Consider the following 24,996-nt stretch of genomic DNA (forward strand, 5'->3'; position numbering starts at 1 on the left):
AGGATAGCTTGAGAAACACTGGTCTTGAAAGAAATTTCCACAATGAATTTACTGCTCTTCTTTCAACCTTCTGTCCACAGTGGATTTGTACTGATGTGTTGTGCTGTTCTGTGCTCAGACCCTTCAAGGTGAGATGTGCCCTCTGGACTTAATCCTCTACCCTCTCCTAAGATGAGGAAGAATCCTGTCCTGCCACACACGCATCTCACTGCTCGTCACATCACCCCAGCAGAAAAAGGGAGGAAAATCTTCACTGTCCTGTCCAGCCTGCTCCACTCTGCAGGGGGCCAACCACACAGGTGATCACATATCGTTTCAGGGGAAAATTCAAACTGATTTTCTGCATCTGGGCCCTGGTTCTTAGTGGCTCACACACACCTTTTCACCTCTAACTACAGGAGAAGTATAGTCAATAGTTGCAAGTAAATGGGAATCAGCTCGTAAAGAGGCCGACCTCGGCGATGCTAAGCTGTGCTAATTCAGCCGACACAACTTCACTGCGCACCTGCGATGCCACGCGGTTTTGGCTGTCCCATCTTTTATGCTCTCCTCCTCTCAACTAATCCTCAGACCCCCCAACAGCCAAAAGGAGTCCAGTCTAATCCCACTAAGAATATGGATGATGACCTTAACGCACATCCAATACCAGCCTTCCGTGAACGCTGTACAGTTGGAGAATGACAAAATGACCATGGGACACCTAGCGTGAATTAGCCACCACTCTGGCCGGACTTTTCAAGCTTCCAGGCCTCAGGCCCAGGGTTAATCCAAACTGCTTACACTTCTCAGTATTAACTTCCTTTTCATAATTTACTGGAAATGGAAAAAATGTATAACAAAATGTATACAATTTAGTAAATGTACAAAACATTAATGTAGCAAGACGATACTGGTTACGGTCGCCGAGAGGAGGACTCAACACACTTTTCACCGCCCCCTCCATGGAAAGGTCACATAAATAGTCATCACTGGCTGAAAAGTCACGACGGAAGCAGGTGAAACTTTACCACAACAGAAAGGTCCCTCTTCACAAGAGTCCTGCGGACCAGCTGCTCAGGGGCCGTCCCTGCAGCCACGGCGCTGCTGCACGTCCGCCAGAGTGCACCTTCTGGAGGCGCCCCCAGCTCTCCAAGACCAACACTTGAAGCGTTAGATGTAATACAAAATAAGGAGTTCTTTATTATTTATACAAAACTGGTACATCCAAAAAAATTAAGATTCCACAACGCTGCTGACCCCCTGAAGAAGCGAAGAGCTCGTCCGGGCCCATCGAAGAGCCCATGTGAAGTTTCAGTCACCAACCTCCTGGCCGCAGGAACAAGGTACACTCCTCCTGGGTCATTCACGCGGCGTCTCCATGGCTCTGAAAGCTGACGGCCCCTTTCATCAGGCTCGACGAGCCAGCCAGGGCGTCCTGGACAGCATTCCAGAACGCTGTCTTCTCTGGCCCACGCTTACAGGGTTTGATCAGCACACAGCGGACTTTCATTGACTCCTTGAACACTGTCAGTAAATTCCTAGCACAAGCAGCTTTATTACAACATATACAGATTTGATACAGTTCTTGACAAAAAGTTATCTAGATTTTTCAGCTAAATAAATTTGTGTCTTTCAAGAAATTAAAATTGGCTTAGAGAAATGGTATTTTTCTTTCAAACCTGTGTTTTCCACCCTCTGGGCTCTGAGAGAGGCCACTGAGTCGTATGGTTCTGATAAACAATCACCTCTGTCTAAGCACTATGAAGGGCTCTTGTACCTTTAATAAAGAGCACAAAACTCTCGTTCCTAAAGACTCAGGCTGAAGGGCACGCGACGGCCACTGTGGACAAACGTGCATTCCAGACTCATGTGGGCCCCTCTGAGCAGACACCTGCAGGGGACCACGGCGACCTGTTTCTGACCGAGAACGACTTAGCCCTGCTAAGCACACTGTTCTGTAGTTCGGGAAGAAGAGCAATTCCTCCCTCGAAGAGAGCAGGTCCCCGTCTGAAGAATCACGTTGGCTACCCCAAAAGAAATCAAGAGAGACCAGCACCAAATGAAGGGTTAATTTACAAAAAATAAACTTAGCTCTTATTTCTTAAAGTTCTACAACCCAGACGTAATAAATTAACTATGAAATCAGGAGTTTTGTCAGCTACAGTATAATTTAAAAATCGATTTTCAACCCAGCGGGGGGCGGGGGTCTCCCACTGATCACCACAAGCCCCATGAATTTCTTCAAAGGAAAACATGGGTTCCGGCTCATATTTTCTCAACAGTGACGACAGATTAAGACCTGTGATGACCGAGAGCATAAAATCCGTGCCGAGACCTCTCCGAGAGCACTGCAGCGAGGCACTGACCTGGAGCGCTCGGATCTGAGGGCGGCCCCAGACCCTGTGGCAGCCCCCACCAAGCATCGCCTCACACCGCGGCCACGCATTCGCAACCAGACCGTGCATCGAGCCTTTAATCAGATTTTACGTCAGTCCTTAGAACCCACGCCCATGCTGCAGTCCCCAGCTGGCGGCCACTCAAGCAGCCTTCTCAGTGCAAGTGCCCTGGAGGCCTTGTAGATTTACCTTTGACCTGTGGCAGAAAAAGACAAAGGAGAGAGACATGACGTCAGGAGTGCAGATTTTAAGTTGGGACTATTGTATCTGAGAAGTAGGTTTTTCTACTGTATACCTTAAGTACAGGGAAAACACGTTAAACGAACCTGTATCTCTTACCTGTTGTGAATCATGTGACTTCTGACAAGATGTCCTGCTGCCAAGGCTGCCATCAGGGACAATTCCCCAGCCATCACTGTCCCACACACAATCCTGGCCAGCTGCCGCGCATTCTCCCCAGGATTCTCTTTGCACGCTCCTTGCACACCCAGCATCTGCAGCCAGAGAGACACAGCGGCCCTCAGCCCTAAAGTCACGATAACAGCCTCCAACTCAACCAACTAAAATGAGGGCAACTTCAGGGGCATCGGAACAGAACTGGACTCCAGCGGAAGTGCCACAGGAGCCAGTACTAACAACGCCCACCCCAGAGGGAACGTACCGGCACCACCTGGCTGGCAGCACACCTACTCAGAGGAGAACAACACTCATTTTCTCTCTTAACCTACTTTCTCAACTGACTAAGCATACGCCTGCACATGCGTACTCGGACACACTGGAGGAGGCTGGTGGAAACAGAAGAGGGAAAAGGCCAGCTAAGATGGAGGTGAGTGACAGGCAGTGTCAGGTAGAAACACACAATCCCAGCGAGTCAGAACGAGGCCTGAGGAGGTGCCTGATGTGTCATACCTGCAAACAGGCTTGCTGAGGGAGCAGGTTGGTGCCACCACCCACAGTTCCTATTTCTATAGACGGCATGGTGCAACTGATATACAGATCTTCATTTGTGGGGCCACTTGCTTCCATTAAAGTAATGCAGTTTGAACTACCAACATTCTGTGCTGCATCCTGAAAAACGTGAAAAGGAAAGTATTAAATAAACATCTCTCACTTAGAACAACAGAGAAGAGAAGTGTGGGAGGAGCCCTCACCTGCCCACAGGCGATGTAGATGGCAGTCACGATGTTGGCCGCGTGGGCATTGTAGCCCCCGATGCTCCCAGCCATGGCAGAGCCCACCAGGTTCTTATTAATGTTGACCTCAACCATAGCTTCCGTAGTAGTTTTCAATACCTAGAAAACAGAGGTGTGCACATTTCACATCTTCCCCAAGAAGGTTCAGGGGTATGTTACCCAGATCTATCTTTCTGCACCTCCAGAAGACAAGGGAATTTAGAGGCGGCCCCATTCCAGCCCTGTCCTCAATAAAAAGAGGACCAGTGCAGTTCGTTCCTGGGAATGCCACACACAGGCTATGAGAGAACGGGCATCTTTAACATAAAACATACACCCATACCTTAACTTTACTTTGAATGTTAACAACCCTTTCCCCAACTTTTTAATCCAATTACTGATTAACAAAATAAAATATTCATGCCATCACTCACTTCTCTGACAACCCGGGCTGGAATGACAGCTTCACAAACAACAGACTTTCCTCGTCCCTCTATCCAGTTGATGGCAGCAGGTTTCTTGTCAGTGCAATAGTTACCGCTAACTGCCAGAATCTGCATGTCAGGGAAATACTCGTGGAGTTTTGAAAGTGCTTTCTCTGTACCCTATTAACAACAACAACAAAAATGGTAATCATGTTAAAATGCACAAAATTATTTATAGATGAGAGGCTTTATCTGTATCTAATAATACTTCTAAATACAACGACTATTATTTCCAAATACAATAGCTATATCACTAAGAAATCAAGCACAAAAGTACCAGCTGTTTTATTAACCATCACAGTGACCCATTTCTCAGTCAGATACAGATTCTTTATGTTTCTTTCCAGATATGAAAATGAAGTTCTTTGCAGTCACTGACAAACAGGAAGTAGATGAGAATGTTAGAGAGTACTCAAGTACTCAGTGGGAGTACTTAGAGTCCCGTCCCTGGAGAGAGTAACCAGCTCACGATCTGTGTGTAATAAACTCCCTCTTCCCGTTATCACACTGTTACCCGAAGGCCCGAGGGACCGAACTTGTAAAGAGAGGTCAGGCAAAAAAGTATATCTTACACCAGTGAGACAGGTGTTGGGGTTTACACCACATGCAATATAAACAAGGCTTCCAAGGAGTTCCAACTAAGTGACATTAATTCAATTAACAAATAAGACTTCAACAATCCAAAACATACTCAGTGGCAACTACAACATTTTTAAATTATGGTAAAATACATGTAACACAGAATTGACCGTCTTAACCATTTTCAAGCACACAGGTCAGCAGCGTGAAGCACATTCACACCGTTGCACATCTGGAGAACCGAGACCACACCATCACCACCACCTCCCCACTCCCCCCTCCTCAGCCCGGCAACCATCTCTGACTTTCTGTCTCTGTGAATTTAACTGCTCTGGGGACCTCACAAGTGGGAATCACACAGTATTTGTCTTTTTGTGACCAGATTATTTCACTTAGCAAGTGAGCTCCAAGGTGCATCCGCAATTAGCGTGTCTCTGTGGACAGGTGAGTCACACTCCACGGTATGTCCACACCGCATTTGGTTTGCCCACCCACCTGTCAATGGACACTTGGGTTTGCTTCCACCTTTTGGCAATTGTGACTGATGCTGCCATGAACATGGGTGTACAAATATCTCTTTGAGACCCTGCTTCCAGTTCCTTTGGGTGGGTACTCAGGAGAGTTGCTAGATCACAGTAATTCCATTTTTAATTTTGTGAGGAAGTGCTGTACTGTTTATTGGCGATTTTTAAAGCTTATGCACTAAGCCACGACCCTCTCTCTCTGAATGGTCCTTACATACAGGTAAACCACAAAATAAATTTTGCTAGCCTGCCTAGCTGACTTTAACATTTTACATGTGTGTCTGGTAAATAATAAATATCAGTAGAATAAATGTGAGCCATACACAACCTTCTTATAAGTAGATAATTAAAATAAATGGACTATACATATAAACTTGGTCTTTTAAACACAAGTCTTGAAGTCTCTAGAAGAGGTCAGCTTCCAAGGTTTACAGGACAAAGTTTTGAGGCAGTAACCGCAAGATTCTTCCCAATGCTTCTGAGCAGACGCAGAGCACGTGTAACGCCAAGTCTAAATTAAAGGCACCCAATACAAACACCGCCAGTCAAGAGACGCTGGATTTACAGAACATGAGTTACAGGAATCAATACTTACCTTTCAATAAAAATCTGTCCATCAATTAACTCTGAGTAAGGAGTCTATGTACATGGTACAGAATTCAAAAGTCCAGGAGGGCACGGAGTAAACAGCTGGTCTGCTCCCCGCCTGTCTCCCGACCCCAGGGCCCTCTCCCGTCAGAGCACGTTCTGGTGTAGCCTGTCTGTGCTCACCTTCGAAATCATGTTCATGCCCATGGCGTCGCCCGACCTGGACTGGAAGCGGATGTAAAGATTGCGTCCCGCCACACTCGTGTGAAGTTTCTGTAGACGCGCAAACCTATAAACAAAAAAGGCAAAGATTTTTACATTTCTTTAAGAAGATGGAGGCTGTCGTAAAATCTAGTTTCCTACACATAAAAGAAAGCTCACAGAGATTATTCAATACATACTTTTCTTTAACTAAACGTTACATTAGAATACTAACACTGTCTTATTTGTATATGCCACAAAAAAGGAGGGCTGCAGACAGTCATTTCATCATAAACTGTAAAAGTCCAAATAAAAACAAGCATATGAGCTTGAATTATACCGGGGTTATCATTTGTACTGATTACGCTTCTTTATAAATTTAATTTTCTACATTCCAAGTATATCTACTATACTAATATTTACTTCTACTTGCAAAATCTCTTCCTAAAAAGGGCAATTCTAAGTCAAAACTCTCCTAGGGCAAAGTAACAGTCTACTAAAAGTGAGCCTTATAAAACCAACACACAACTTACTACCTCACAGTATTTTTTTCCTAATTTATCTCTAAAGATGTATTCACTTGGATAACATCCCCCTGCCCCCGCAACCAAGCACCAGTGTCACTCATCTTGAATGAATGCATTTAAAGTTGACATTTTCTTACGTCATCTTAAGCAGGCAATATGTTAACACTTACATTTAGTGATCACAGAAGAGGGCACTGGTTCTGAAATAAACGTGCACACACCCAAACCCACACACATACCTGCTGGTGCTGTCGAACGCCTCCTTTATCACTGTGAACCCTTCAGGTGTCTCAAGCCAGGCCTTCACTTCTGCAGAGTCACAAGCACGGGGAAGACGTACCACGGGGCCGCGGGTCATCCCATCTGCAAGGATTCGGCTGCTGGCACCTCCACCAAGCTGCCAGAGTATGGGAGAGGAGCACACGTTAATCCTGACAACACTTCAGCTTGTCCCAGAAAGCATTCTTGACTGTCCCCAAATCTCTTCTCATGGCCTGGCCCAGAATGTATTTTAAAACAGGCCAATAGATTGACGCCAACTTACGCCTATTGCTCTGCAGCCTCTGTTAGTGCTGGCCACAAGGCAACCTTCCGTGGTTGCCATTGGAACCTGAAATTCTTTTCCATCCAAGCACAGAGGTCCTGCCACTCCAACAGGGATGGGCATATAGCCAATAACATTCTCACAACAAGCTCCCATCACCTACAAGGTAAAGTCAGGCACCAAGTGAAAATCTCTACTGCAAATACATAGCCCTCGTCATTAACAACTTTCTTCCAACTTAATTGTTTAGTGCATTTTTCAACAAAATTTATTTACTCTTTAAAAATATTCAAAATACTAAAATGTTTGAGCAATGACTATAAACAGGAAAAATATTTTAATTTCTATGACCTATATCATAAGCAGAATACAAAATTACAGTAAAATGATTTAAAAAGGAAAATGTTTTGTAAAACTATGCACATATAAAAGACCAGTCACCAAAAAAACTAAAAAGCTAAAGACCAAAGCTACAAGACTAGCCTAAAAGCTACACAGCAAACCTTCTCAAATCAAGAAAATAACATACCAAGGAGTAGTTATAGTCCCTGTAAGGCAGATACTGGAGAGAAGAAGGCTCTGGAAGTTTTGTGGAAAGTAACTGTCGACGAATAGATACACCTCGTTCATGGGTTTCCATCAGTGATTCCAATTTGTAGGCTGGGATATGCTTAGCATTGACTAATTGGATGATCTCAGCATCACTAAGGAATTTTGCACCTTTCTAAAGAAATTAAAAAGAAATGGGAAGGGGTTCAGGAAAGGAGATGACAAAGACTTGAAGGACTGTACTTCACATGATTCGTAATAAATCAACCATTAATAGAAATATGCTCTCAATAGGGCTAAGACACAAGGACTTCAAGAGGAGAACCCGAAGGACTTTAGGGTTCCAAAGGCGATGATTTCAGTAGAAAGAAGAATATCAAAATGAAAGTAAATTCTTTAGAAAATGTGAAAACTAAATAAATCTAAGACCAAAACACTAAATTTTGCAACTGAGACTCATAGAGGAAAAAAACCCTGTAATTAAGATTCTGATGCCCACTCTTGTAAGTTTTGCTAACCCTGTACACAGCAAGACACCCGAGATATCCAAACTCATGTTAACAGGAATGAAGGAAAGAAAACCAAACCCGACTCTCCTCTCACTCAGACGCACGTAAATGAAGAATGAACCAGACTCAGCAGATGCAGCTGGACACAACACTCACATTACATAAAGCATGCGTGGACTCACACGGGCAGGCGAGCAGAACACCCTGTTCAAACCTCAGCAAGGAAAGCAAGCTTCCTCGTGAAAATCAAGCATACTTTAAAAAAACAAACTTTCTTCTGTCTTTGAATCTCACTTCTGTGTTAAACCTTTGTTAGGCTTTGACACACAAATGAGAACACAGTAGTTGCTCATCTCTATGATAAACAGCAATAAGGGAGAAAGAGCACTAACTCCCTTTTTTTTTTGCTGAGGAAGATTCACCTGAGCTAACATCCATGACAATCTTCCTCTATTAGAGCAGTGACTCTTGAGTCAGTAAATCTTGGACTCTTGCTCCCAGCGTTACCATTTTCCAGATGTATTACTTTGGGAAACACTTAAACGTCCTGGAGCCTCAGCTTTCTCACCTGAACAATGGAGATCATTCCACCTACCTCACAAGGTTGTAGGGAATAAATCAATAAGACCAGAACCTGTAAACCACACAACACTGCCTGGGACTCAGCAGGTGCTCCTTTTCTTACAAGACGTCAGCCCTGAGTGTGCCTTATTCCCTCACCTCCACATCCCCAAGGATCCGCAGACATTCTTCGTCGGGCCGAGGCTCCAGGGGAAGTTCAATTTCAGGTTCCTGCGTCTCCAGTTCCGGTGAAGCAATGAGTGAAGAGGAGCTGCCCACCACGAACGTCGCTCTGTTTGAGGTGTCAGCTTCGGCCACTAGGGGTTTTATAACCTCAACTGCTGAAGAGATCAAAAGAAATCTCACAACACTGAACGAAAGTTTTAAAATGGACTCAACTTCTTGACAAATCAGCATTTTAAGAATGAGCAGTGAAGAGAATAAGAAATCACCTTTTCTTTCTGTGTTTATCCTCATCTCCTCCTCCGCCGCGTGGAATTTCTGGCTCTTTGTGACCAGTACAGGTTCACGTCTACAACAGTCGTCTGGGACTTTCTTTTGGGTCACTACCGGAGATGTGATAGGGTTTTTCAATGAGAGTGTAGATTCTGTCTCCGCTTTTTCAAAGAAGATGTACTTGACAGCCAGAAGGAGAGCTAAACTTAGGGTAATAACTTGTTCAATATCCATGCTGATCATTCTAAATAAAAGAAAGCAAATTAAAATGTTATTACTTGGAAATGTAAAAGGCACAACCTAAACCTTTAGTAGCAGAGTGCTATGATTAATATACAATAGAGCAGGTCTCAGATAACTTACTTGGAGAGATAAAACTGCCAGAGGGAAACACTTGGTTCAATTCTCTTGGACACGTTTTCATCCAATCCTAAAGAAACCTTAGAATTTTCTGCTGTACTGTTTTGAGGAGAAGGATCAGCTATCCAGCGACTGTGAGCATGAACAAGAACCAAGCCTAGAGACTGAAATAAAATTAAAAAAATTATATATCCCTGCATATCAACGGCACCTAACCTTCTCATCCTTAGCAACTGGATAACCAGACACTATCTTCCATGGCCTCTCCTCACCATGAAAAGAAAGCCCAGGCGTGCTCTGTGACCAATGACTGAAAACATCGCAGAGAACAAGTTTCCAAAGAGAGAAAGAAGAGGAACTTAAAAAATCTGTTTAGCGGAGAGACTAATAAAAACCAGGGCCCTCAAAGAAATGAGACACAAGTTAAGAAAAAAATGGAAGAGGAGCATCAGTGAAAGAGGCGAAAATTGCACAAAGATAAGAGGAAAGAAGGAAAAGCCCAAATTAAAAAGCAGAATATGACAGTGAAACTGAAGATACTGAAGGGAGAAGAAAACTACGTAATTACCATAATCATCTTCACCCTCTGAGTCACAGGATTTGGTTTATTTTCTTCCTCTTCTAAAACTCGAGCAAAGTGGCTGAGCTGCCAAATTGGACGGCCCTCACGGCTCTCCCGGGACAGCTGCAAAGCAAGTCAGCATTCGCTAGAAGGTACTGATTTATTTAGGTGAACGGATCTAATGAGAAAGACTGCTCTTCTACTAAGGCCGTAAGGAAGAACGCTCTTACCTCTAAAACCAAGGACACACAAGCCGGGAAGAAAGTCATGAACACAAAGTAGTTGGCCAGAACAGACATGCAGCCAAAGCAGCACATAATTTCAAGTTGACGCACTCCTGGTTGGAGAAAAATCAAATATATCATTAGTAACGTATGTGTATTTTTGATGCTGCATACATCACAAGAACTCTTCCTATAGGTGGACAAATACATGAAAATATTACTATATTAAGCTCTTTGCCATCTGCTGGAAAAAGAATTAGGAACTCAGAGGTAATGCTAAGACTGAGACCACAGAAGGATTAACTCCATCAGGGGCAGAGGCCTCGTCTTCTTCCATGTCCCCAACATCACAATGCCAGGCGTGGTGGTTGTGTTTAATACACATTTGATAATCCCCTTTTATGAAATGACGGTACAGTCATGCACTGCACAACGACGTTTTGGTCAACGACGGACTGCATGCACAACGGTGGTCCCATAAGATGTGTACCATACAGCCTAGGTGTGTAGGCTGTACCACGTGTGTGTGTGTAAGTACGCTGCACGATGTTCGCAAAGTGACGAAATCACCTAGTGACGCATTCCTCAGAACAGATCCCTGTCATTAAGCCACGTATGACTGATTGTACTGTTTTGAAGCAAGGACATAAAGGACAGGCAACTCTAAGGGAGCAACACCCCCCACAAGTGTACTACTGATCCAGTCCCACTCATTAACACAAAAGCAATTCACCTGCGGACCAAGGACTTTTCATAAAAGTAAAACATACTGCCAATGGTACCACTCCTGATATAGTACCATAAAAATCTTTTATGTGTACTACTGAACTCTGATTTGAATATAACCTCTATGGTGTCTACTGAGGTTCCTACAATTTGGCTTCATTTCATCGATCTGTTTGAAAAATGATTATGACGCAAAAATGCAACTCAAGATTCAAAGTTAACCAACGTTGCACTACAAAATGTTTAAGGTATCATTTGGTAATCTTCTCAAATAGAAGGTAACAGAACTATACACTAGAAAAGACCTGGGATTACCAAATCCTACTCCCCTACTTTATGAATAAACTTGAATATAAAACATAGTTCTGATGTCATCATATTAAATATAAAAACACTTCGTTTCTTTTGAGTATGAGGAGCTCAACCAAAGCAATGACAATGGAGATGAGAGGGGAATTGTGACTATAAAGTTAATTAGAAGCCAATTTTCTTTTCAAAGAACAGAGTGGGAGACGGGCTACTGTGGTTTTAATCCAAAGGAATACTACTTTTCTTACGTTATTTCCAAATAACACGACGGTGAAAACTTCTGTGTAACAAAACGCTCATTCCCCAAACTTCAACAATGACCAACCAAATCATGTTACGCAACCAAATTTCATTAAAAAGGAAGAGAATTTGACTAGTGTCTTGGAATTTGTTAGGATAAAATTTAAACTACAACAGTAGGAAGAAAAGAAAAAAAACCTCTAGGAAAAGAACCAATAGAAAACTGTTAACTTTTGCTTTGACTCTTACGCTGGCAGAGGGAAGGACACACAAAAAACACAAACTATCAAACCCTTCAAAATCATTTTCACAATTCCTTAAAGCACTAATACACAGTTGATTATGAGAAGTTAGTTGGGAAGGTTTGGTAACTATCCCTCACCTTTTTATCGTTTTTTATTTTTATTTATTTATTTGTGTGTCTGTGTGAAGAAGACTGGCCCTGAGCTAACATCTGTGGCCAGTCTTCCTCTTTTTGTTTGAGGAAGACTGTTGCTGAGCTAACATCGTGCCAGTCTTCCTCTATTTTATGTGGTTTGCTGCCACAGCGTGGCTTGACGAGTGGCGTTAGCTCCGTGCCCAGGATCCAAACCTGCAAACCGTGGGCTGCTGAAGTGGGGCACACAAAGGTAAGTGCTATGCCACCAGGCCAGCCCCTATTTTTTATTTCTTAATTTTTAATTTTACCAATGCTTTGAAATAAAAAAATGAGTCCCTTTTCCTATAAAAACTGCTAACTAGAATAACACAAAAAAGCTCAGTTATATTTTATTTTCTGAATTACAGTAGATCATTTGACTAAATAATAGAAAACATACATTGTACTTTTTTTTAAATTCTGCAGCAATTACTCGCAAATGTGGAAATTCAAGAGAATACAAAATTACAATAAGAATAACATTATGAACAATCTATATTTGAAATAGTAGCTGAATATAATCTCAAACTTGAGACCATCGAAGCCATTACTGACCACTGCTTTCGGACATGGCTATCTAGTAATCTAATATCTGCGGCCGTGTGACGCCACTCCTGCTGCCATACGTTCTGCAGGCATTCTTCCTTACTCTGTCCCAGAACAGTCTCTCCGTGCCACTTTGCTACTACACAAAGGGACAGCACCAGTCTACACACTTTCAAAAAGGTAAGACCGTTTCCTTTTTTACTAGCGTTCCAAAGGCTGACTTCCTAGTGAATAAGTGTTAAATCTGTCCTTCCATCCTACCCCGCGCCCAATCCCTAATTACATCATTTCTGTGTAGCTGTAAGGTCTCCTAACTGGCTTCTCCAACCACAAATGAAACCCCTTCCCTTGTCCACTTCTCTGATCTATCATGACAAAACTCACTATCCTACTTTGCACATCAGTTTCAAACGAATGACCCTTAGTTTCATGGCCCACTACTGTGGGTGAATTCCTGGCTAATCCTCTTCATCTTCTTATATACTCTTTTGCTTGAATAAAATCACATAGGTATGTTTCACCTGATCAAAAACATTTTTCTTGATTGTGGTGGTGCTTACATGACTGCATCTTTGTCAAAACTCAACCCCAAAAGAGTAGATTTTAAGGTATGCACATTTAAAAACATAATTTTAAAAAATATCTTCTTTGCTAAATAAAATCTTCGTTGAATGACAGATTAAATAACTGAATAAATCAATCTACCCTCAGAAAGTCAGAAGAAATATTATATATTTAGCATACACCCAGTGAAGAGACCTCAACTAATAATGACAATCAACTACCTCCTAAAAGTTAGATAATTTATTTCTCAAAGAATGAAGCCCCTTATTGAGGGCACTAAGGCACCAGGAAATACACTAGAACAGTGGTTAACTAGGTGTGGCCTTTATGACAAAGCCATAAAATCTAGTCCTAACGGTTAGGACAGCTTGACAAGAGCGTGATATATTCATTCTGGAAAATTTCCATGCCAGGCCATAATTTTTGCGCCTTCTAATGGAGTTCTCTGTTTCTATTTAACATCTAATTCTCTACAATCCAATTAAAGACGAAGACCCCTAAGTGCTGAGGCCAGTGCCGGGTACTTGCTAAGACGTACTGCACACTCATCAAAGCTTCCAACAGCCTAACTTAGATCTGTCCAGCTCCTGGCTCGCGCACTGTCTCCCACAGGAACCCAACTGCTCATTTAGTCTGGGCCACAGGAGGGGCTGGAAGGCGCTTTCCAGAGGAGCCTTGTAATGCAATCTTGGTTAAAAACCAAACAAGAAAACAGAAACTAAACCACCACAAAGTCATCAAAAGAGTGGAACACAGAACAAGAGGATGCAAGAGTGAGAAATAAATCAGTAGCCCGCTACTGAGTGTTCCCTGAAGCAGACAGGCACAAGGTCAGATACACCCACATACTCACATCAGAAAATTCTTCATGTTACATTTTTAAAGGTCAGAATTTAAGAATAACCATTGCAATCTAAGATGTTCTTTTTTCTCTTTATCTACAAATTTATTTCAAGATATATTAAGATATATTAAAAAGTGCTTACAAACCTGACATGGTACCAACTCCAATCACAAGACATTCTACAAGAGCGTCGAGGGTGAACGTGGGACCTAAAACCGCCATTCCACGGGCAATATTCTCCCTCACTTCATCCTAAAACACACACCAAACATATCAATGAGGATGAGGCACAAAACAACTTCGCCGGTGCGGATCCTGGGCATGGACATGGCCCTGTTCATCAAGCCATGCTGAGGCGGCATCCCACACACCACGACTAGAGGGACCCACAACTAAAATGTGCAACTATGTACCGGGAAGCTTTGGGGAGAAAAAGGAAAAATAAAATCTTTAAAAAAGAAAAAGGAGATTAGCAATAGTTGTTAGGTCAGGTGCCCATCTTTAAAAAAAAAAAGAAAGAAAAAATTTTAAATAATTAATTACTTAATTAAATTAAATGTCAGAGAGCATCCTAGGACTTGTACTAAAATCTAATTTACTTTGCAAAGAATAAAATATACAATGCGATAAGACTAACAGACATTCCAGACGCGAAGTATGTACTAAGACAGAGGATTAAATAAAAGAACATACACAGCGCCCTGCTTTCCCTTGGCACTGAATGAGCTATTTCTTGGGAAGATTCCTTTGACGCAGTGCACTAATCCTGTCTTTTAAATCCCACATAATTAAATCCTACAATATTTTATATTTTGGCTACATTGATAGAAGTTCTTAGGTGCAAATTTTTTGAGCCCATGTCAGTGTTACGAAACCAAAATCATATCCTCGTCAACATGTTCAAATGATCATAAACATCTATCAAATACATAATCAGGGCAGAAGTACATGCTATTTTATACTCAGATACTCTGATGCCAAATCGTTAAAAATGTGAGGTTCTTTAAAGTGAGTGGCAAACACCAAGATAAAACTGAAGATGGGAAATGATGCTAGGTTGCCTCAGGGGTTTGGAAATAACTCTCCCCGAGACCCTCTCCCATCCGATCCCGTCCTGCTTGCTGCCATGTTTCACTAGGTAGACACTCTCATTTATCCAAAAGCCATAGCACCCTAACTTCTGAAACCTTCACGAAGGAGGATGGGAAGACTCCAAATTCCAGAAGCTACGAAATTGCGAGCGAGTTCTTGGACATGGGGACAGCTCCTAGGCATCTAGGAAGATCAGTCTTAGAAAGTGACAAGTAAACTGGAAACTGAGGGCAATTCCTGAATCTTGGACTATGAAGAAACTCTACTAATCCTTCCTATTAATGTAAACCAACTGAAAAAAGAAATACTATTAACATCCACGTCTTAGGAATAATACTCACCTGCGAGTTGGAACTGAGGGCAAACTTCGCGAGAGCACTCGCTCTGGAAAGGTCAATCAGAAGCAGGAAAAAGGGCAAAGCTTCGCTGGAAAAAAAATAAGACGATGCAGGACATTGAACAGAGGAAAAAATACGGCTTAAAAAATCTTTTATAAAACAAAACATTTTCCTCCTCATGCACTGCACGACCCTCTAGGCCATATACCTTATTGTGGACCAAAAAGTGCAATGGTAAAAATGTAAATATATTTACACAGAAATATAACTTTGATAATTTTACAGCAAAATATCACCCTTAGTAAAAAATGTCTCCTTGAATTGGTATGGGGGAACAAAAGTGGAATATATGCAATTTTTTTTCATTAGCCACTACTTGTGGAAGCATAAACTAAACAAGCTTTCTGGAGAATAAATTGGCAATAACAGTACTCAAAAGCCCTAAAAGCTTACACAGTCACTGTCTCACTCCTGGGAATGGATCCTAAGAGAATGACTATGAATATGAACAAAAATGTAGCTAAGCATTCCTCACAGAGTTGCTATTAATGGAGGAAATTAAATAACCTAACAATCCAGTCCTAGAGACTTAAATAAACTACAATATATTCATACAGGAGACTATTAAACAACGACTAGAAATAATTTACTTTAACATTAAGGACACGCAAAGACATTGATAAACTATTACTAGGCATAAGGAAGTTACAGAGCGTATACAGCAGTCCCTCCTTATCTGCGGGGATACGTTCCAAGACCTGCAGCGGATGCCTGAATGCAAGGAAACTACCAAACTCCATATACTATGTTTTTTCCTATACATACACACCTATGATCACGTTTAAGTTATAAATTAGGCACAGTAAGAGATTGACAACAATAACTTCTCTTTGGCATATCCAAATTGCCAGCATCACTACTCTTGCACTTTGGGGCTGTTATTAAGTAAAATAAGGATGAATTGAACACAAGTGCGGCCACATCTCGACAGCTGACTGGGTAACCGAGACGGCTGCCAAGTGACTAACAGGCAGGCAGCACGTCCAGCAAGGATACACTGGACAAAGGGATGAGCCACATCCTGAGTAGGGTGGAGCGACAGGCAAGAGATTCTTAGCACGCTACTTAGAATGGCCCAAACTTAAAACTTAGGAATCGTTTATTTCTGGAATTTTTTATTTAATATTTTCAGACTGCAACTGACCACAGGTAACTGAAACTGCGAGAAGTGAAACCACAAATAAGGGGGCACTACTGTACACAGCACAATCTCAGAGGTTTTCTTCAAGGACAAAAGAAGTGGGAAAGGATACTGAAACGCTAACAGGCAATACAAACAGCTAAATGATTACATAAAAATTTTCCCCATATTTTCTATAAACATTTGGAAATTTATATATTACAATACTTTATAACATAGAGAAGAAAAGTTCTCAACATATTTTGAAAAAAAGTATACTCAAGCTTTAAATACTTACTTCAAGCCTGTCAATTCTTTATCTAGGAAATGAATGACAACTGTACTGAATACAAAACTTGAGAAAATTGTGAAGAGGCCAGCAATACCTAAAAGGACAAAATTCAACAAACTGAAAAAATGGATCCTTCATTACACAAATAACAACATATAGTCCCATGCAATATTGTGAGAGAAAGAGCACTATTTTCCACAGATTACTAAGGTCTCAAATATGAGAATGACTAACTCCCAATAATAAGGAAACTACTGAATGTACGCAGCACACTTTAAGCAATACATAAATTTCCACACACGATTTGAACAAACAGGTGTATTTCCATAGCAAATCAAAAGTCTGGTAGCACACAAAGAAGTTTAATGTACAAAATGATTACCTAAAATATATTTTGATCCAAGCTGACGTAAATTCTGGAACTGGAAATAAATATACAGGATTGCTATGCATCGTGTTATTGTCAGAATTATAATGTCACTGCTCAAAACATCCTATTGGGAGAGACAGAAAATTCCAACAGCTTTAGCTTTTAAAATAAGCAATTAAAAATAAGAATTTATATTTCGTACACATCATTAATTTACATATTATGATAAATGTAAGCACAAAACAAGTCCGAAAAATATTAAATATGCAAATAAAAAATTAAATCCAGGGGCTGGCCCGGTGGCGCAGCGGTTAAGTGTGCATGTTCCGCTTTAGTGCCCTGGAGTTTGCCAGTTCAGATCCCGGGTGCGGACATGGCACCGCTTGGCAAGCCATGCTGTGGCAGGCATCCCACACATAACGTAGAGGAAGATGGGCACAGATGTTAGCTCAGGGCCAGTCTTCCTCAGCAAAAAAGAGGAGGATTGGCAGATGTTAGCTCAGGGCTAATCTTCCTCCCAAAAAAGGGAAAAAATTAAATCCAATTTTTAAACAATCCACTCACTGGTTAAGCTAATCGTCTTTCACTGTCACTTATAAAAGCTATGTTTCTCAAGTAAAGTCAATTACATTCATTTGTGTACAAAAGACAAAAGCATTTCCAGTGCATTTCCCTACTATATAACTAAGTGGAAATTTGAGATACGTTCATGAATACTAAAAGATTTTACTTATTAACTTTTTTTGATTTTACAGTCTCTAAAAGGAGGCATTCTTTAGAAACTGAAAATGCAATTTACTGTAGTCAATATCAAATTAATTTCACAAACCTCTTCAAACTTTGGACACTCATAATTCCAACCACAGATCTTATTGTTGCCAGTAAACATGTTCATGGACATCATACAGATGGTCAGTGTCACCGTCCCCACTATGACTTCCCAGGGATGGGAGGCCACAAAGAGGCCATGCATTCGGAAAAGTCTTGACAACATTGTAGCTACTGAATCCCTGGATCCTGTAAGGAACATCAAGTCAGAACACTTAGTATACAGCTCATTGTATTTTTAGGAAAAGATCCTAAGGAAAAGTGTCATGTAAAACCCCGCTTTGTATGCACGATGTCTTGTACGTATAAATAACAGTATTTGATAGTGTTCCTTAAAATTCTGGAAAATAACTGTATAATTAAAATAAGAGAACTCTGTTAATACTTTTTTACTGACAACACTTAAATCCTCTATTATTCACTAGCAACCAACTTAAAAGCAGTTATTTCTTACAAGTTGCATGAATTCAAGCATTTAAGACCAAACCAAATAATATGTCAGCCAAGGAGGAGAGTGATAAAGCAGAAAACACAGTGAGAAACAACTATTCACATGTATTTCTAATTACCCCGACAGAAAATGCAATAAGCACCCTGTTCCTTCCTCACATTCTGGTAGAGCGTCCTCCTGTAAACCACGATCTCAACTTATACAGAAAGCTCCTCAACGCCCATCATACTTCTCCATTCCATCCGACACACGATACAATGTCACTAGCCAAATGACGTTAAATAAACCTTCCCAATGTTGTGTCACCAGAGGACAGTCTTTCCCCAGGCTTCTACAGCTAATCAAAATGCTAGAGCAGTACCGAGAGAAGAGGCCGGCCGGCAAAGCAGATGTCTACGGCATTCAAAGCTTCCCAACAGAACACAGAGCTAACTGGGATCTAACGCCTACCACGACTAAACTCCCCAGGTTTGCTGCTAAATAATCATGATTTTGACATTCTGATTTTTTAAACAACTGATAGTCACTGGTCTCTAATATAGGAACTTGCAAGCCTTATTTCTTACACTAAAATTAATGCTAATGTAAAGCATATTAACTACCCATAAAAATCAATTAAAATTAAGATTTAAACACTAAGCCCATTGTTTGACACACTAGCAAGAACTCAGATGAATCTCACATTTATAGTAATAACTAAGAAATTCATTTATTGAAGACAAAATTTTAAAAGATACCAAATTAAGGAAGAGAAAGTATTAATCTACCTAAAGGATTAAGGGAAAGAAAATAGGGGCTGACCCCATGGCCGAGTGGTTAAGTTCACGCGCTCTGCTGCAAGCGGCCCAGCATTTCGTCAGTTCGAATCCTGGGCGCGGACATGGCACTGCTCATCAAGCCACGCTGAGGCGGCGTCCCACACACCACAACTAGAAGGACCCACAACGAAGAATATACAACTATGTACTGGGGGGCTTTGGGGAGAAAAAGGAAAAAAGTAAAATCTTTAAAAAAAAAAAAAAGAAAAGAAGAGTAGCTTTTAGGAAATAAAGCAACAACTACGTGTTCTCTCTGACTGCATCACTGTTCTCTCTACATTTCAACCATACCAGGCCAGCAGCTACATACGTGGTTCTCAAACTGTAGGTCACAACCCTTCACTGCATCAATTAGATCACGAAAGCAATTTTGTGAGTGAGAACAAACATTTTTTAATAAAATAAAATAGAAAAAAATGTGAGTAAAGACATGTAGTATGGATAGGTATTACTTCTTGAAACTTTGTTTCACGAAACTATACACCTACGAGTGTGGGTACTGGCTTCCAACATAACAGGCATTTCTTATAGTGGGGCTCAATTTTAAAAGGCTGGCAGTCACTAAGATATATAAACGTGGCAGGCATCTGCTTGTGCTTATTCATGCCTCTTCAACCTTCCTCCCCAGCCCTATTCCTCAGTGTATCCTCCAGCACCTTGCACTCACATATAGCAGTTGCTCAACAAATACCAGCTTAATTAAAAACAAATTCTTAAACTACAGTAGCATGCATTTTATTGACACATCTTGAAACAGACCCAAAGATGACTTTCTTTTTCAAAGTCCCCTAGATATGTATCTAACTCCCCTCCTCTAGCCCCACCAGTTAAAAGCTGAATGCAGCGCATTCAGGGAGCATTCAGGGAACGTATAAAAGGTGGATGGGGTGGGGAAGAGAGGTTACATATCTACTACCCTGGAAAATGAAACAATAACAAAAATACTTTCTGTTAAATTAGCATGGACTTGGACTTAAAGTATCAAAGAGTATTAATCATATCTTAGATTTGAACCCTACTTCATTAAAACCAAAAGCCTCATAAGAGGCTAGATTTTCATGATGGTATCACATAACTTCTATCACATAACTTCCTTCTTATATTTTAAAACAAAAAACAAAACCCTACAAACTAGTCTAAAGGATCAACTAGCATCAATGTTCCAGAAAACGAACGAACTAAAAACACGTTTCAAAACCAGGTCAAAATGATTTCTAGCACTCCCTCCTCAAAACACCCCTCAACTCAGATTATTCTCTATCAAGTCAATGTATTCTTCACTATTAAAGTTAATTCAGTTGAATTAAAATCTGAGCTGCAAGCAAGAAGGCACCCCTATTTGATCACAAATCAGTTTAGCATTATTAGCGCATAATTATACATTAGGCACATTATGTTTTCCCTCAGAAAGATTCCATGGCAGCATTGTCAATTCTGCAACCTTTCTTTCCTAGGTGTAAAGTCATCTTTGCAACATTCGGGAAAAGAATTACACAGGATCCCTGAACCATCCCCAAAGAGAATCTTACCTGTTTGGAAACACAAACTGAGCAAACGAATGTACAAATGTGTCAAAAGTAACCATAATTGCACACATTGCTATTCCTCACAAGTGCCCTCTTCATTCCCCTGTGATTATGCAAAGCATGTAAATGCCATAGAATCCAGTCTTGCACCTTCATCAGCAATTGCAAGTGGCACCAGCAGGCTACAGGACAGCTTATGCAAAGTCAAGAGACAGTATTTATGCCATGCTGCAATAAAAATAAATTGTACTTTAAAAAAATCAAGTTAAACAGGTGATGTACGCCTTGCTTATTCAGACTGAAGCATGCTGCAAATATTTCACAGATTCTTCAAAAGAATGGATAATTCAAATTCAAAGGAATCCTCAAACTGCAATCCAGTATGCTACAGGAACCACCTACCATGGCCAACTGCAGAAAAGGATGCTTTGGCATCATACTCTGATTCTTTCCTCCCACTCAGCACTCCTCCTGTGTTCACATTCCGGTATTTGATTATACACTATCTTACACTGTTCTTAAAGTAATAGCTGTATAGGTTTTGTTTCTTTGAAGGAAAGAACCATGTCTTATACTGAGTCATTTTTAATCCTGACAGGATCTAGAATTCTGCTGTTCAACCCAGTAACCCAGAAAAAAAAAATTACTGCACTGGAAATCAGGAAACCCGGATTCTACACCTAATTCTATTACATGCTACCTGTTTGTAAGTCGTATCCCTCTTTACTCACTTAGGAAGCCAGACCTCCAAAGTTCTTTCACAAAGACAAGTATTAAGTGGAACCATATGAAACTGCTCTTTTTGTAGGTAAAGAAAGCTGAATTTCAAATATCAGCAATTTCATATGGCTCAACCTAAATAGATACTGATATAGATAGATGTGGTTACAGAAACCAGACAATACAAGAATAAACGGAGTGCACATACATACACACTCATCCTGAAATGCTTGTGCCACACACACGTTTCCATAGGTTAATGCTGTAATCTTTGCACAACTTTTTAACCTTCATGTTACTAATTTCCATTTGTCCTTACTGACAAATTCATCATAAATTCTGGAAAGACAGTACAACAAAGCAAGCCCGCAAAATCCAGTCTCTCCCCAAAGCACACTCCAGGCCCTTGCTCGATAATCTCTGAAGTCATAAAATGTCTTTAATTGCGTGGAGAGGAAAATAAATTCACAAGCAAACAAAAAAGTACATTCTCTCCGTTGTGAGATGTTGATATTAAGCTCGATTATTTAAGCATGGTCCGGAAACAACTGTTTCCTACGACCTCCAGAACCAAGTCTAAGAAGGCATGTCCTCAAGCCCTGAAATATCTCAAGCGACCATGTAGGACGGAGCACATCCACCTCCTCCTCCCGCAGAAATTGTTCTATTTTTGAACCTGCAAGGTAGGTTCTTCCTAACCCAAACCAAGTAATCCCGAAACCCTGCAAGGTTAGAACTAAGGCACACCAGCACCAACGAGACTACGCCCTTCGCAAGAAAAAAAAAAAAAAAAAACCCAGCAGCAGCAGCATCCTTTCAGTCCCTGGGCGAGTCCCTACCCTGGCTCTGCATCTTCTCACCCCGCGTCTCCTGGAAAGGCCCGGACACGTGCACGCAGATCCAGCCAGCGGCGCCGGGCCGGTCAGCAGAGTTTGCGGGGCTCCCCCCCGGCCTCGCCGGGCAGCTGACGCCCGGGCGCGGCCCTCCGCACGCTCCCCGCCGAGCCCCCAGCCCTGCCCCAATCGGGGGGCCTCCGAGGCCACCCGGCCCGGCCCCCTCCCTGCACGGGGGGCCGTGACCCCGCGGCGAGCGCCGCCACCCCTCCGCCCGGCCGCCGCCTCAAGGGCGTCTCCGGCAGTCCCCGCCGCCCGGCCGCCGCCCCGCCAAGCCGCACCGGCTGCCGGCGCCGGAGCCCGAGACCCGCCCCAGCGCGGCCGACCCCGCTGCCGCCCGCCACCCCGGCCGCCCCTCTCGGCCCCCGCCCGCCTCACCTCCCGGTCTCGCTAGAGGCCACCGAAGCAGGGGCCGGCGCTGCGCCCGTCTCCACTCCACGGAGACGCGGGGCGGAAGGAACCCGAGCCGACGCACGCTCGGGACCGGCAGCGTGCGACCAATAAGAAAGGATCGTCCGATCGCCCAGCCAATCAGCTGGGGGCTGCCCGGCCTGACCGCGTGACGTCACGAACGGTCGCCTTAACAACCGCCCACAGCTGCCGCCGGCGCGGAGAAGCGCACCGCACCATCTCTCCCCACGGCCGCGCCAGCCAATGGCCGGGCGAGGCCCAGCCCTGGGGCCTGCCTATTGGCCGGGGCGCCGTGGCGGCGCCAGCGTGGAGGCTGCCCGGGCGCAGGCGATAGGGGATCGCGCGGGTGGGGTGCCGGCAGCCCCGGCCCTGACCTGTGGTCCTCCCGCCGTGCGAGCACGACGGGAGCTTGGAGATGAACGCAGGGTCGTGTTGAGGACAGAAAACTCAATTCCCCAGTGGAGAGAGAGAGGGAGGGAGGTGGGGGTGGCCCTGAAAAAAGAGGGACGTAAAAAAGGGAAGGAGGCAGCGAGGTGCAACCCAAACCTCAAGCTGACCCGTATCCGAAACCTTAGCCGACACCTTCTTGTGACTTACCCGTTCGTGTAAATGGCTCCAGTCGCTGGGGTGCCTCGCTCTGTCTCTTTCCTCCCCTCCCGTGCGGGGCACTAGTCACACCCTGTGGATTCTCGGCATTCCCTCTGCCCTTCTCCTGCTGTAGGCCTCTATTACGTCTTACCTGAAATCGTGCAATAGCCTCTCCTGACTGATCTCTCCACTTTTGGGTGCTTCCACCTTACAACCTGTTACTCCATTGGCCTGCCAAACCGTCGGGAGTTGCTGTCTACTGGATTAAAGAATCGGACACCACCAATATGGGCTCACCCCACATTTCTTGCGTATCTGTCACTGCTTGCCGGTGTCACCCTTACATTTCAGCCAAAAGAGTAACTGACATTGTTTCAGTCACACTCAATACCTTTTACCTCCCTGCTTATCTTCTGTTCAATCTGGATATGCTTACCTATTTTAATTGTTGAAATACTAACTATCCTTTAGGACCATTTTATTTGCCACCTCCTTTCCTAATTCCCTCAAATATGTGTCATCTGTCCCTGCTTTGAACACCTGTAACATTTCCATAATATTCTGTGACTTGTCTTTTTATCTTATTATGTGGAAGTTTCTTAAGAACAGCAGTTATAATCCGCTCAATTTTTTTTCTTTTTTTTTAAAGATTGGGACCTGAGCTAACAACTGTTGCCAATCTTTTTTTTTTTTTTCTGCTTTTTTTCTCTCCAAACCCCTCCAGTATACAGTTGTATATTTTTTAGTTGTGAGTCCTTCTAGTTGTGGCATGTGGGACACTGCCTCAGCGAGGCCTGATGAGTGGTGCCATGTCCACGCCCAGGATCCGAACCCGTGAAACCTTGGGCCACTGAAGTGGAGCGCTCAAACTTAACCACTCGGCCATGGGGCCGGCCCCAATCCACTCAATTTTTAAGGCTCTGTATTTTGAAATGCAGTCCCCAGAACATACTATACACTTAGTAGGAGTTTTAATAAACTATTTTCTTGCTGAATTCCCATAATCTTTATAAAATAGATATCTCCATTTACTATTTTTTTAAAAAGGTGAATTTGTTAAGCAACTTGCTGTAGATCCCATAGGTAAGAATTAGAAAAACTGGGATTTGAACCTAAATCTAAAGCTTATGCTGGTTCTACTATACTCCACTGCTTCAGTATAGGACCTTTATTCATACTTCTTTACCAAATACTTCTGGAAAGTCCTTTCTATGCAATGCACCATAGTTGGCACTGGAGATATAGTGACAAACATGACAGACATGGAAACTGCCTTTATGAACCTTACATTCCTCCACAGAATAGATGATCATTAAATATTTGTTGAATTAATTATAGTGGAAGGAAAGAGTTTTCACAGTGAAGAAGACTGAGGTGAACTAACCAAAGATGACAGTATTCTATGATGAGTCTTATCAAACGTAAGAAGAAGGAAGGAAGACCTGTAAGAGCTAAGAGCCTAGAAACTTTGTTATACTTTTAATGTTCCTAAAGTCCAAAGAGCCAGGCATCTCAGAAGAAGTTACACATTACACAAATGCCTGCTAATATAAATTCAAATAAGGATCAGGAAGCTGTTTCCACAAAAGGCTTTAGACCAAGATTTGGAAAGTTTCACTCCCACAC

General features: G+C 42.4%; 2 protein-coding genes across 10 annotated transcripts in view; one reads left to right on the forward strand and one right to left on the reverse strand.

The window, feature by feature from the left end:
* CERT1 (ceramide transporter 1) overlaps positions 1 to 5,759 on the forward strand; it is a 122,217-nt gene extending 116,458 nt beyond the window's left edge. For 2 of the 4 annotated variants that reach the window (XM_070571624.1, XM_070571628.1), the window contains one exon: positions 81 to 2,872. The gene's annotated coding sequence lies outside the window, so the exon portion shown is untranslated. Of the gene's footprint in view, positions 1 to 80 lie in introns of all 4 variants that reach the window. The other 2 variants (XM_070571623.1, XM_070571627.1) reach the window with 2 other exon arrangements.
* Positions 1,155 to 23,609, reverse strand: HMGCR (3-hydroxy-3-methylglutaryl-CoA reductase). Of its 6 annotated transcripts, none has more exons than XM_070571618.1 (20): positions 23,380 to 23,609; positions 17,965 to 18,152; positions 17,148 to 17,259; positions 16,772 to 16,859; positions 15,297 to 15,381; positions 14,010 to 14,115; positions 10,223 to 10,329; positions 9,999 to 10,115; positions 9,434 to 9,594; positions 9,067 to 9,314; positions 8,774 to 8,955; positions 7,525 to 7,719; positions 6,996 to 7,154; positions 6,691 to 6,848; positions 5,907 to 6,012; positions 3,982 to 4,152; positions 3,527 to 3,667; positions 3,285 to 3,443; positions 2,715 to 2,869; positions 1,155 to 2,571 (listed from the first exon to the last, which is right to left on the reverse strand). In XM_070571618.1, exons 2-20 carry the CDS (start codon positions 18,127 to 18,129, stop codon positions 2,517 to 2,519), a joined length of 2,670 nt encoding a protein of 889 aa, XP_070427719.1. In that variant the 5' UTR covers positions 18,130 to 18,152; positions 23,380 to 23,609; the 3' UTR covers positions 1,155 to 2,516. The 6 variants fall into 6 exon arrangements, with proteins under 6 accessions (XP_070427719.1, XP_070427721.1, XP_070427720.1 ...); XM_070571620.1 differs by having other exon boundaries at positions 8,774 to 8,952; positions 23,380 to 23,563; XM_070571619.1 differs by lacking the exon at positions 23,380 to 23,609 and adding an exon at positions 22,750 to 23,205 and having other exon boundaries at positions 8,774 to 8,952.
* Between the last annotated feature and the right edge of the window lie 1,387 nt (positions 23,610 to 24,996).

The sequence above is a fragment of the Equus przewalskii genome, chromosome 13 (genome assembly GCF_037783145.1).
Source record: "Equus przewalskii isolate Varuska chromosome 13, EquPr2, whole genome shotgun sequence".
NCBI classification, from domain to species: domain Eukaryota; kingdom Metazoa; phylum Chordata; class Mammalia; order Perissodactyla; family Equidae; genus Equus; species Equus przewalskii.